This window comes from Megalops cyprinoides, chromosome 1, assembly GCF_013368585.1.
Source record: "Megalops cyprinoides isolate fMegCyp1 chromosome 1, fMegCyp1.pri, whole genome shotgun sequence".
In the NCBI taxonomy this organism is placed as follows: domain Eukaryota; kingdom Metazoa; phylum Chordata; class Actinopteri; order Elopiformes; family Megalopidae; genus Megalops; species Megalops cyprinoides.
The window spans coordinates 57946434-57960538 of NC_050583.1; the positions used below are offsets into that span (position 1 = coordinate 57946434).

Sequence of the window (14105 nt, forward strand, 5' to 3'; positions counted from 1 at the left end):
GGGAAAAAAAAGCAGGAACAAGCCTCAAATCACAGTCCAGAAATTCTACTGTCAACACAGTGTGCCTGTTTCTATGGAAACACCATCTTTTTTTCCGATTAGCTTTAAGCTGTGGAAACCTGTTAAGGGAAGTGAAATATCTTAAGTCACCTTCTGTTATTGCATATGTAATACTGTTGCAGCATTCTGGGTACGGATGAGTAGGTGGACTGTTTTGTTTTTTAGCATCTCAAAGGGTAAAAAAAGGATTATTCCCAGTGTAATACTATTCCCTCTGGCTTGAGCGACAGCTTTGAATGTGTTTGGTCAAAGCCAGCGATGCCTTTCTCCTCCTTGCTACGCAGTTGCCTCACGCCTCTCCTTTTTAATAGTGGGTGGAAATCTCAAATTGTGTTCCCTTTTCATATCCTGTCGATTTCCTTTTAAAATGAGACGGGCTGCTGTCCTGAGGGATCGATCTGAGACTGCGTGTGCCTGTGCCACTGTTCTCCTCTCTGCATTGAAAGTCAGATGAATGGCGAGGGCTATTGTGCCCTTATATATATATATTTTTTTTACCCAGCAACAGGCTGTGCTTCAGGGTCTGGTTTGTGTAGTCAGAATCCTCCTGACAGTGTCGGAAAGGAGCTGGTGACACACACACACACACACACACACACACACACGCGCGCAGGATGAATCACCAACACTGCTGTTCCGTCGCTCTCGTGTCACCTGCTGTCACGCGGGACCCGCACACGGCTGTTTGTTTGCCGTCGAGCGCTGACAGTGTTGATTAAAACAGCCGCCGCTTAAGGGCCGGGGGTCGCCATAAATGCCAGTAATTTCCCCCTCGCCGTGGGCAGAGCAGAGACGCCCGTTCCTCCCGGAGGAGATCGAGCGGCGGCCTGCACGGTGGACAAGCGGATCCCTCCCGTCCCGACAGGTGTTAGCCGGGGCTGAGGCAGTGGGGAGCCCGTCGCCGCCTTCGTCACGCCAATCCGTCAGCATAAACGGGTTCGGCACTGATCCGTCGAACCCACTGAGAAGGGAGAGGGAGAGTGAGATGTGACAGGCACGGAGAGAGATACATGATCAATCCTGTCAGAGTCGCGGGCCATCAAAGGGTGACCCGCAGAGACTGCAGCGCTGTTGATGAGTGCGCCGATAAAATATATATCTTTTTCCCCCCTAACATCGGTCTGTCTCGCATGGCACAGCGTGCCATTAGGATTTGCCTTTTAATATCTGACTGAGGAGCTGAGCACGCTAAAGACCTTCATCTTCATAATCCTCACAGTTGTATAAGACCAGGCCTAATGGATGAATGAATCAGTGGTTTTGGTGCAGATGTTTATTCCCAATACACAGTGGCAGGTTTCTGTGTCAGAATAACTTCTTTCGTTTATGTTGTGCTTCAAACGTTCTTAAAAGGCGGATAATCAGTGCTTGGTTTGAGTGAAGCGTGCGCTTATGGCAGTTTGCCTCCCATTCGTTTATTAGGTCTCATGTCTGCAAAAAATAGATCCCCTTCAAGATATCCCGCGAAGAGAGGCAGTGACACAGCAGTCTCTCACAAAACATCTTTTTGCAGCCCCAGAGTTTGTTCCTGTCGCGCAAAACAAAGATCGTTTCCTTTGAATTTTACATCTGATATTTTGCGCACAGCCGGATTCCTTTGTTGGTTGTGAAAGAAAGATTGCTTTGAGACAGCGGAGCGAACCCTGTGATGCATAGTTAAATATCCTCCCAGTCTCTGAGAATTCAATTTGCCCAGCGGCCCTGACCTATTGTTTCTGCCCCATAATATTCCTGATAAAACCTCACTGTGAAAACAATGCCCTTTTGTTTCAATTTCAAAATGTCAAGAAGCTTCATGAAGGTATTAAGTCTATGTTAGTTTCTGCTTAATAATATGTGTTAAGTTATATTTAATCACAAACACATGGAATACCAAGGACATGTATCTCAAGTATATACATTGTGAAGCAATAGCAATAATAAATAAAACAATATCACTTTCTCATGTGTACATTTATACAAATGGTATAAATTGTGAGTACCTCATGGTTTACAGAGTATATAGATAAAATGAAATCTGTGAAAGTATACTGCACACATTTTGAAATATCCTTACAGGTATATTCCTTCATACGTGTCATGTTTTTACATGCATCACGTGTTGTTTTTTGGCATCTTCAGAAGCTTCAGAAGCTAACAGTCAGAAGCTTCTCTCTTGTGTGCTTGACAGTTGCCTTCCCTCCTGCAGACAGCTGTGCTGTGAGTGTCTGGGCTTGTTAAGCGATAGCTAAGTCTCAGGCTGGAACGGCAAGGTCGATCGACCGATTTGTTTATCAATCATGGGAGAGGAATCCATTTCGCGGTACTAGGCGGCTGCGGACCATCGAAGGGGGAGGCGGTAACAGGGACTCTGCACACTGTGACAGCCCCGGTGTTTTTGGGGAAGGTGCTGCTGAGAGCCAAACCTCTCCTTGTCCCCACAGACATGGACACCACCAAAGACCCCTGTCAGAAGGTGAAGTGCAGCCGACACAAGGTGTGCATCGCCCAGGGCTACCAGAGGGCCATGTGCATCAACCGCAAGAAGGTGGAGCACAGGTCAGTGACATTTGTGCAACGGTGACTAGCAGGAATTCAACAAAGAGCTGCCCTCTGCCAAGGTGAAGGTGTAGGTGTCATAGCAGCTGTGTTGCAGCCAACACTGGGCAGGCTGTCATGTTGTCACATGCATGTTTTTATGCAATTCAGTGTATGTGTTGGTACGTTTTTGTTGGAGCTCTCTTCAGCACACTGTTTGTGTTGGTACCTCAGCAGTGTAAGTCTAGTGGGAGGAAAAAGAGATGAGTCATTCCTGCAAGAGGATTTTTGTCGTGCTCTAATTACCTTGATTGAAGCTTGATCAAGTATTTTTCAGCCCAGGCCATAATACTCCGCATAACTACTGTCGTGGTGTGAACCCCCCACGCTACCCCTTGTCTCCCTGTCGTAATGCCTGAAATATAGCCCTTGCTGTTTTACCATTTTTATCTGTCTCCCATAAAAGTAGGAGATCCCTACTTGAGCGTAATCAGAAAAATTAATGGACTGAAACATTATTACCTGCAAAGTATATCTGTGGTGACAGACATTTATCTTTTTCAATAAAGAACTTCATCTGGTAAATCACCCTTGAGATCTGAGAGTCCCATTTTCTCTCTCTCTGGCTGTGGGTAAAATGGGACATGGCTCAAACCTTCCCATCTTGCACTGCTGTGATTGGTCTCAATAAGAGCTCCGATGCCTTCAAAAGCGGCGGGGCTCAAGTCGGAGGCGCTCGCAAAGCCCGAGAATTTTCAGAATTAAATCCCGATGAAGCGTCAGAAAGTTTCCGAACACAGAGGTGCGTTGTGGGATGTGGGAACGCTGGTGGAGGATGACAGACGTGTTGTTTAATCTCCCGTTTGTCTTCTCTCCACAGCGAAACGTCTTTTGATTGACAGCAACAAAAAACCTTCAACACAAAACTGTCAGGCAGTCAATAAAAGTTACATCTGTTGTAATGTAGGCTGTGTAAGTGATTCCCCGGACTGAGGGACTAGAGGTTGTTTACCGTAGTTCTGATGTTAAGTGGTTTCCCCTGTGCTTTCACGTTTGCTCTTTTCCTCTTCCGCACAGAATCAGACAGCCCGCCCTTAAGCCTCACGAAGGCAACTGCAAGCCGTGTCCCGTGTCCGCCTCTACCCCGGTGTGCGGTTCAGACGGGCACAACTACGCCTCTCAGGTAAAGCACAACCTTGACAACCCTCTGGCACACAACCGTGCAAAGCATTTGCTTTTTTTTTTGTACCAACTCTTTGTGTCTTTCCAGTTTGTATCCTGTCTATTATGCGCAGCCAGTTCTCAAGCAGAAAAGAATGAGAGGACTTTTCTTCCCCTTTTTCCTTTTTTTTTCCCCCTCTCCGCTCGCTGTCGGTTCCCTCCTCCTGTCACATGCCCCTCTGCATTAATGTCTGAATTAGCAGCAGGTTTTTGGTTTGTCACCAGAAGCAGAGGGGACAGGCGCGTGAGGCCCACTCAGCCCGGTGATTAATTGCTGTGGAGAATCTGAGCGGGCAGAGGAGCGCGGTGACAAGCTCCCGGCCGCTTTATTGATTTATGTATTGTTTTTAATTTGACCTTGTTGAGAAGGCAGAGGAAAATGACTGTTCACTTCAGCCTCCCTCACAGCGTCGTGTCTCATTTGAATGAGCAATTCCTCTCTTTTTTTTTTTCCCGCGGTCACCCCTATAAATATTTTATCTGGATCGCGGCTGCGCGTCGTTTTTTTCCTCCACGGGCAGAATGGCCAGAAGCGTGATGCTGTCAGGTGTCAGTGCAGTGTGCCAGAGCTGGGCGTGGGCCCTTGTGTTTGTGTGCGTGCGCGCGCGCGCGTGTGTGTGTGCGCGCCTGTGCCTGTGGGTGTGATGGCAGTGGGACCGGTGCTGTGGCTCCCCATCCGTCTGTGATTGTTTGTTTGCATGTTTCTCGACGCTCCTGTGACTGCGCTTGGATCAATCCCTGTGTTTGTTTACGTGTGCGTTTGGAGGAGCGTTTGCTTGCTGTGGGATCGGGGGCGCGTATGCGTTTGTGTGTGCGCGCCTGTGTGTGTACTCACTGTGCTCTTGTGTGTGTGTGAGTGCCTGTGAGTAAGATTGTGTGGTGGGATCAGTGATTGAGGGCGTCTGTTTACGTGTGTGTGTGTGTGTGTGTGTGTGTCTGCGTGCTTGCAGTGGGATCAGCTCGCTCGTGTGTGTGAGTTCCTGAGGGATTGCTGGCTGTGGGATCAGTGAGTGTGTGTGTGTGTGTGCGCGCATGCAGGGGGATCGGTGTGTGTGTGCATGCAAGTGTGCGACTGCAGCATAATTGTAGTTCTGTCTTTTACAGTGCAAGATGGAGCAGCAGGGATGCCTCACAGGGAAGGAGTTGAGTGTGAAGTGTGCTGGCCTTTGCCCCTGCACCACAGAAACCATCCCCACCTCCGACTCCCAGGGCAAACATGGCAAGTACCTCCCACTAGCCACAGACCCCACCCCCTTCTCCTTTGTAGCCTTGAAGCCATTATCTAGCTTCTATCACATTCTCCAGCATTCAGTCTGTCTCACAGTCACATTGCAGAGGTTGTAGAAACCACGGATCTAATTTGAAAGAAAATCACCCTGGAATATAACTTAGTAGGAAATGCTTCTGTAGCTTCTCTCTGGAGCCTTTAAAATCAGATCTCACAGTTCCCATCCCTTGGGTTGACCTTCTGTAATAATCCGTATTCATTTAGGTCAATAATAGCCAATTAGAGAGATTATGCTGTGGTTTTGTTTGCAGGTATCTTAGGCTTAATTGAAAAAAGCAATACTCTGTGATTGAATTATTGATTCCTTTATCCAGTAATTAATTATTTAGCGTGTGCATTCATCATACCCTAACCAAGCCCCCTTTGATCAACTGTGGGTATAGATGGTGGGGGAAAAGCATTGACAGGTTAGAATCCATTTGATTATGAGGTGCATTGTGTATTTATAAGCATTTGGTACACAGATTCCATCAGATTCCAGATTGGAAATAGAAGGTTCTGGAAGGCTTTTTTCAGCCTGTTTTCCTTCAGCAGCGTTCCATTGAGTGATAGTGATTAATACTATGCAGACTGGAATAAATTATTCTCTGAGTCTTAACAGCGCATAATTTTCTATGTTCAAATATTGTGTTTTAACACTCCGGTAATGTGTTGTTACGGGCAGCTATTTTTGCATTTCGATATTGTACTGACACCAGTACACAGTAAATGTTTCAAACCTGTGTTTCAAATGTGCGACAAAGAGGCGATCGTGTGAAAAGATAGGAGCAGACCTAAGAGAGGGAGGGTTTTCTGGACTCAGGGAGACCTCTTCTGTACCCAGTGTAAGTCTGCGGTGTGGAGAGGGTCAGTGAGTCTTGCTGTGTTGTGGGGTGCGGAGGGAGGCACCTGAACCCCTCCTCTCTCTTTTCTCCCTCCCTAGAGACCTGCACCGGGCAGGACCTGGCAGACCTGGGAGACCGCCTCCGGGACTGGTTCCAGCTCCTCCACGGCAACGCCAAGCAGAACAACTCTGGCAAGCCTGGAGCCAGCACTGCATCAGGTGGGGGACAGGCAGCTCTCTTCCTCCAGAGACCTTCGAGCTGTTAGCCTCAAACCACCAACTGAAGGATTATAATGTCAGGGATAGCTGCCTGCTATCTTGGGATAGAGCGCTGTGCTGATCAGAGGAAGAGCATAATATGATTTAAGAGCCAATGCACAGCTCTTAAAGATAAGCCTGATTTTGTTCCTTGGAGGAGAACTCCAGTCAACAATTCAAATTTGATATGTTTCATGATATGCATCAAAGTACGTAAATGCACATTTCCAAGCCATGTCCTATAAGCCTGTAATAATTATAGAATCCAGTCAATTATCCAAGCGTGATGTAGTACCAGCCATAGCTTTTCACTACAGGCAACACAGTCACACTATATCTGTCAAAAAGTGCAACTTTTTCCAAAGATAGCTTTTTGATCACTTTGGAACACTTGTTTACTACTGTAGCATTAGCTCACTCGATTAGCCAATGTGAAGCCGACACTTTAAAAAGCCCTGCAGAGTGTTCTGGGAGGATGATATAAAATACTGGTACGTAAACTAGTAAAATGGAAAAACTGATACTATGTATAGACATGAGATATTTGAGAAATTAAATGATTTCAAATCTGTTAATTGAGACTTGAGAAATGAAACAAATTATGTTTTAGAAATGAAAACCCATAAGAGAAAAAAGGATTAAAAGGGTGAATTTGTCTCAGCTAGTCTAAGAATAGGTTCCACTGTGAATTAGTACAAGTAATACGAGGAAGACGAAAAATCGTGTTAGTAATAATGTCAGTTTGAAAGGTCCCCTTATTTTGATTTGTAGAATAGCAAATTGGTTGGTAATTAGCAAACTTTTATTATTATTTCATAACATGTGGCATTGTAAGACTAAAAGTGTAATAGTTGTAATGTAAGCCTATACATTACCAATCCTACTAAACAGCATGCAACATTACAGTTCTTACGATACTAAAGTAACTAGCACAGCATGGGACTACACCTTGCACCAGTACCACCCCTTAATTCAATAGGGGAAGTGACCTTTTTTATTCATTGATGAATACAGTAAAAATATCTGTACATAATATAACAATATTAGATTCTACCTCATTTTTCCAAAATAACTGCAGTTTTTTTTAAAGAATTCTAACAGTAACACACCAGTATTGGTGGAAATGAACAGAAGAAGCAACCGTGGAAGGGGTTATGCTCAAGAGCCAAAGGCTTGGCTCTGTGTACACCTGCCTCCATGTATATACTATGATATGAAGAGCTGCCCTATGTTTTTAGAGTCATATTCTCCAACTGGTTGAGGCATTACAAATATGAGACTGATGGACAGGTAGGTAGGTGAAAGTTAGTTACATAGCTTTAATAACAACTCTTCATGCTAATAGCTATCTGGCTGGCAAGAACTTTGTGTTAGCTAAATCTGTGACATAGCCTGTCTTCCACTTTTGGCTAAGTGAGTCATTTAAGTATGCATTTAAGTATGACACGTCATAAAACACATAAATTTTTCAAGTTTTGACTTGAGCATTCCCTCAAACAGCACATAGACCTTTTGTCCAAACACGACTGCTGCACTGAATGTTCATTTGTATTCTTGTGATGTGTGAATGCAGATTTCAGTCCTGGTACAAAGTACAATTTCACGGAGTGCAACCTCTCTGACCAGCGGGACATAAACAAGTGCTGAAATATCAGATACAGTGAGACCTGCCGGAAATACAAATGTTCATTTCTGGAAAGTGGTCAATTTAGTTCAAGTTTATCTTAAGACATTGTTGTATCATTTGGTCAGTTCTTATTTCCATTATTTTTTTAATGCAGCACTTACGCCGAAAGCTAATATTTTGACTTCTTGTCCGCAGTTTTGGATAAGAGTCTGGTGGCCAGCTGCAAGGACTCTATTGGCTGGATGTTCTCCAAGCTGGATACAAATAATGACCTCTACCTGGACCAGGCCGAGCTGGCAGCCATCAATCTGGACAAGTATGAGATCTGCATCCGGCCCTTCTTCAACTCCTGCGACAGCTACAAGGACGGGAAGGTGTCCACTGCAGAATGGTGCCTCTGCTTCTGGAGGGAAAGTGAGTTCAGTGTGACGCCACCCCCCACTGCCTTGTGGGACAGGAGAGGAAACCTGGACTGGGCAGAGAAAAATCTGGGCCTTTTGGGCTTGTTTAAACATAGATCAGTGTCACCGCTCTTCTCCCCAAACAAAGTTGGCATCCGTTCACACACACAGTGGGTTGGTTCTTAATGGGTCAGATAAATATAAACTGAGGAGACTGACCGGGATGGAAGAACTGTGTGAGAAATGGCTTGAGAGCAGGGGGTTCGTGCTTCTCCTTCACAGACAGTCGTCTGTGCGGCTGTTTTGATTCGCTTCACGAACTCCAGAAATGAGAGCTGCCTTTGCAGTTAGCTACAGTGGGAGTGCAGTCCTCTCACGATCGCTGATTGCGTGTGTCGTTCTGCAGAAGAGAGAGAGCGAAGCCCTCTCCCACACACTCTGACTTATAGTCTTCGCTAATAGGATTGTGAATTTCAATTGGAGTAAGTCAGCCTGCGCCTTTGTGAGTCACTCCTCGCTGCCGATCTCTGGCACATAGTGGCACATGCCCCGCTCTGTGCCGAACCCCCGCAGACTCCGGGTATGCTCAGAGGGGCGGGCCCGCGGCGGCTTGGCTCCGTTTCACAGCGTGGCCCTTCACACGGCGTCCCCTGAGACCGGCAGGTGCAAGATGGGTTGTCACGTGTTGCGGGTTGGCCCAGACGGTGAGGAAAGGCGGAGTCTGAACACATTCACCGTCACCGCCAAATGTTCGCAGCCCGGATCCCAGCGCAGCGGAGGTGCGACCCCCTCAAGCCGGGCAGCCAGGCAGAAAGCGCAGCGGTGTTTAAGGCTGGGGCTGGCAGGAGCGGGCAGCCCGCAAGGAGGCCAGCGGCCGTCCCACGCGGTCTCTCGTTCGGTCTCTCTCACCTCCTCGCAGCCACCACAGAGCGCTCGTCCAAAACGTTTGATTAGACACTCGATGAATACATTGAGTAAAAAAGCTTAGCTTACATTTGTGTTTCTTAACACACACGCACACAGTACACATTCCTCCCTCTTTGTAGTATGTCAGTTTTGCTGTGCCAAGGTTCAAAGTGGTTTTGAATCTCATAGAAATGTGTGAAAAGGTCTGAATGTTGTGAAAATCAATGTGAACCACAATGACTCTGATTTTCTCTCTCAGAGCCCCCTTGCCTGGCAGAGCTAGAGAGGATCCAAGTGCAGGAGGTGGCCAAAAAGAAGCCTGGTAGGTGTCAGATTTCAGGCACACAAGTGTGTGTGTTTATATGTGTGCATGCGTGGGTGTATGTTTGTATGTGTATGTATATGCGTGTTTATGTACATGTATATTTGTGTATTTGTGTATGTATATGCGTGTTTATGAACATGTATATTTGTGTGTTTGCGTGCATGTGTGTGTGCATGTTTGTATGTATGTGTGCGTGTGTGTGTGTCTGTCCCTATGTCAAACAGCGCCTCTGGCAGGAGTCAGCGTTGAGGAAGTTCATTAAACAGATCACATGCACGAGGCTGGGATTACCGCCTAATCAGGCAGGGGATTAGGGAGCTGTGCTGGCGGTAGGCAGAGAGCTGCACCAATCCGGACTCCCCAAGGCTCAGTGCAGGTGCATTGTGGGTGCTGAGGACAAGGAAACAAACTGCCTTGCAACTTTAACCACGCTGTGGTCTTTCATAATTCATTCTTGAAAACAAATATACCCTCTCCATTTGAGGAGACTCGGATTTGCCTCTTGTTTAAAAGTGTCCTCCCACATTTGTTTTTGATACACAGTGTGAAAGTCTATCCTGGCGTCTTCAACATTTATCGCTTTAAAATACAGATTTTTTTTTATTAGTCTCATGGAGTGAAAGTCAGCACACAGTAGCACTCCGTTTTGACAGGCGCTGGGACAAGTCTGTAGGGGGAGGTGGGGGGGGGGGGGGGGGGTGACGGTTAAAATCTGTCACAATAACGCCACTGCGTCTCACAGCAGACATCCCAAAGCCCTCTCCTTCTGCCTTTTCAAGGTTTGATTCAGCCGATTCTGTAGAAGAACCTTTAGTTTTGCCTCTCAGTATGACGGGCCCTGCTGCCTCTCTGTAAGATGTGCGGTGCTTCTGTTTCTGCATGAGCAGCACGTTCTGACCCCTTTGGCCTGAAATGGCGGACCGTTAAAGCAGGAGGGGATGAATATTTAAAGGTGCTGTGTGTGTGCCGTTTTACCAGGCATGTACATCCCCAACTGCGATGAGGACGGCTATTACAGGAAGCAGCAGTGCGACCAGGGCAAGGGGGAGTGCTGGTGCGTGGACCAGCACGGAGCCGAGCTCCCAGGCTCGCGAATCCATGGCAACCCCGACTGCGGTAAGCGAGAAAAAGGGAACTGGGCACCTCACCACGTACATGGAGACAAGGCCTCTTTTGTGCAAAGAACTCCAGCTGAATTAATGTGGCAAAGGGGTTGCATCTTGTGGAGCAGCTTCATTTGCATTCTAAAGGACTCAGCTGTCTGTTAGAATAAGGCTTTTAAAGATAAGGTTAGCTACATCGGGCATGTTGTTTACAAGAGATATTCCTTGTTCAGTGTTTCACTTAATGTGATTAGACCTGTTATTTTCTTTGATGAACAGTGTTAAGGATAACAGCTAATTGTTTCTGTCCTTAATGGAACGCATGCACATATTCCTAGTTGGAAATGTCACTTGTATTTTGACTCAAGGTTAGCTTTTTAGTAATCTGCCATTAAATAAAATGTATGCAAATGCAATACCAGAACATTCTCTTTACATAATTTTTATTTGATAGGTGAATGTAATCTGAGCAGAAAAGAAACACTGTAAGATAGTGACTTGGGATTTAAGAAATGTGTTTCAGCTGCCTGTTTGAAGGGGATGACTGTTACCCTCTCTTCCTTTCTCTCTTTGTTCCAGATGAACTGGTGGGGTATTCGGGGGATTTTGGCAGTGGGGTCGGATGGGAGGATGAAGAGGAGAAAGAGGCGGAAGAGAACGCAGAAGAGGTGGAGGAGGAGGAGGAGGGGGAGGCGGGAGAGGCCGATGACGGAGGATACATCTGGTAGAATAGATTAAACAGGGGGAGCCTGGTGAGCTGCGGCATGGCACTGGCCAGTGCGGCAGGACCGGCTCTCTCTCTCTTTCGCAGAAAAGGATTGTGGGAACTGAAGGGGCAGACATCTTTAAACCATGCTGGGTACAGCACTGACTCCAGGGGGTGGGAATGGGTGGGGCGGGTGGGATTGACCAGGTTTGGTCTTAAATATGTGTGACACTTCATTCTTTTCTGTTTTGTGTGCAAGAGAGATTTCCGTTAAGCAGTCTTTAGCACCTGGAGTCACAGACACTCTCCAGGGTGTTTGGTTCGCCGCAGCAAACATTACTCAGGCTAGCGCTGAATACCTTCCCGAACCGTATACTTGACCCGCGCAAAAAAGGAAAATGTCATAATATCTGCTACAGGCAAGCAAAAAAAGCGCTATCTCTTTAACACAATGGAATGGTTAGCGTGTAGTTATTCAACAAATTAGTTATGCGATTTTAATGAAGATCTAATGAACAAGCTGTTACAATTCCCAGAGAACAATGCGTCCCACCTACAGAACATCTCCCATTGCTGCCTCTGATATTTCTCATTTAAGAGGCAGATTGACATTCACGCCCGGGTACCAGAGGACGCTGCAAGGCTGGCAGAGGTCCCTGTGCGGACACCGCCACGTCCTGCATCTGACGTGTCATTCCGTTAACCGTTGACTGCAGCGCCGAACAACAGCCGTAGCAGGAAGGTCCCCCGCGGTTCTCCCGTTGACTGACGTGGCAGCTGTGTCCGTGTGCCACCCCCCTCAGTAACCTGGGAGGTGGATCTGTTTGTTTGCTTGTCGCCGACTGACAGGCCTGGCAGCGATCTGGGTTGTCTGGGTACAGGCAGCTGTACCTTATTAACACAACACGCTAGGCCCAGCACTGGCAGAACCAGCCAAGTCGACACAGCAGCAGCAGCTGAAGCTGGTGGGTGACTGGGCGCCTAGTGGACTTTGTCGGGCCTGTGGCGGACATGGACACAGGAGAGGTAACAGCGTGGTCGCAAGTACAGTAGTAGCAGGTTGGTTGAGTCAGTGGCACCTCATTCCTAGTAGAACAAGCTGCGCTCTGCAAATGCATGAAAGACAAAGTGCGGAACTGAAACTCGGCATGTTCCCGATCTTCCGGGATTTCTGCAGTTTTATCGCGGAGCACCTGAGGAGGGGCTGATAGCTTCCCCTCCTCAGGGACTGTCTTAAAGGCTTTTCCCGTGTCTGTCTCCTTTGAGTCCCCATCACCACCGAAAACGAGACGTCTCAGATTGCCGTTCAACATTTCTGCTTTCTCAATGTTTCCCGTCCCCGAAAGTACAGTCCTCTTTGAAACGGAATGCAGCTGATTTGATCTTGCATGAGAAAGACAGGTAGCTAAACTTTATTTTATGTTTCTGCAGTGGTGGGTTATACTGCAGAGTTATATTCAGGCTTTAGAGCTCTTAATCAGTTGAACTGTGTTGTTTTTTTAAAAGTGTGACACTTTCTGGGAGAGCTGGGGTGAAAAGGCAGAGGCTGACTTTGAAATGAGATCTTGAAAGAACTCTGTACCCGATGGGGAGCCTTTGAATGTATCAGCCAGCCTGATTGTGCCATCCGCCATCTTATCAGTTCTTTGTGATGTTGCCGAATGCAGGGCTACCACTCTGAGGTGTAGAAGGTATCAACAAGGCTGAAGGAATTAGAACATTTCAGGAGCCACTGGCCATGACCAGGGCACTGCGTCAGAAAGTGTAGCAGTCCAGCAGCCCCAAAGGGTATTGCAAAGCTAGTGTTGGTCATTTCTAAACATACATACTAAAAACAGCACAGAATCGGTACAGAACAGCATATAATTCTTACAGCATCAAATACAACCTCTGCATTGTAATAATAAGCATGCTGTTTTCGTGTAGTGGGATGCGATTTCCATCTTTTCCCTTTGCCCTCAAGCATACGGCCCGGTTAGAAGAAGACAGCCTGAGACTTAGAGATATCTTTCTTAGTAGTGCAAGGAACACAGTTTGCAATGTTCCATTGTAGTGCTTTACATGAATTATAGATAGCTGTGTTACCTACAGTGGTACAGTAATAGAGGGGAAAAGCAATGTGTTGCAGGCTTACAGTTTAGGTTATAAGAAACAGGGTCATTTAGTTAGGGTTTTGTGCTACTGCTAAGCTGAAAAATGTACACATATTCACATGTACATAACTATAAAATGTGATATGAATAAACATGACACAATGTTTTTTTTGGTTTATTGTTCTACTATGGCTTTTTGGTGTACTTTAAAAGGTCCATCTTGAAGGCTTTTTTCATTTGGATTGCTGTGATGAAATTTGCCTCTGGAGCGTCTGGATGAAGAACTTCAGATACGGCTTCTTTTTGCAGTTTTCTGATGAAGATGCTAGCTGTTCTGCAGCTGTCAGTTTAGTGTATGTACAGCCACCTCAGACACACAGAGGGTTAAGTCCTCTAGCTCAAGATTGCTTTGGAGTGCATAGAAAGACACCAATTACAGCCCTTTAAATAAAAAGGCAGTTTTTCAGCTGCTCCTAAAATCATACTTCTAAAGAATGTGCCACTTAAGCTCTATTTTCATTAAGCTACTTGAATTTTTTTTTTTTTTTAAGATATGTGTATGTTACTTGAAGTTCTGTGTGTATACTTGAATACTCACAATTAGCTATTATTTTATTGGTGAGTAAATTGTAAGCATTTGTTCCTGCCTGCCATTGGTAAGGTATATACATTAGTGTTTCTAGTATTGCATGTTAGTGAACAAGAATGTACTTTTCATTGGCTGAGCACTTTACCACTGAAGGCAATGGGCCTGACACTTCTCCTATTTCTATATTA

The 14105-nt window shown here is 46.2% G+C and overlaps 1 protein-coding gene across 2 annotated transcripts in view; it reads left to right on the forward strand.

The window, feature by feature from the left end:
- The window catches only part of spock2 (SPARC (osteonectin), cwcv and kazal like domains proteoglycan 2), a 39354-nt gene extending 25506 nt beyond the window's left edge, over positions 1 to 13848 (forward strand). For both annotated transcript variants that reach the window (XM_036533093.1, XM_036533101.1), the window contains 8 exons: positions 2484 to 2598; positions 3655 to 3760; positions 4903 to 5017; positions 6009 to 6128; positions 7990 to 8208; positions 9361 to 9423; positions 10405 to 10542; positions 11109 to 13848. In XM_036533093.1, coding sequence (XP_036388986.1) covers positions 2484 to 2598; positions 3655 to 3760; positions 4903 to 5017; positions 6009 to 6128; positions 7990 to 8208; positions 9361 to 9423; positions 10405 to 10542; positions 11109 to 11257 — 1025 coding nt within the window. In that variant the 3' untranslated portion in view covers positions 11258 to 13848. The remainder of the gene's footprint in view (positions 1 to 2483; positions 2599 to 3654; positions 3761 to 4902; positions 5018 to 6008; positions 6129 to 7989; positions 8209 to 9360; positions 9424 to 10404; positions 10543 to 11108) is intronic.
- The last annotated feature ends 257 nt before the right edge of the window (positions 13849 to 14105 follow it).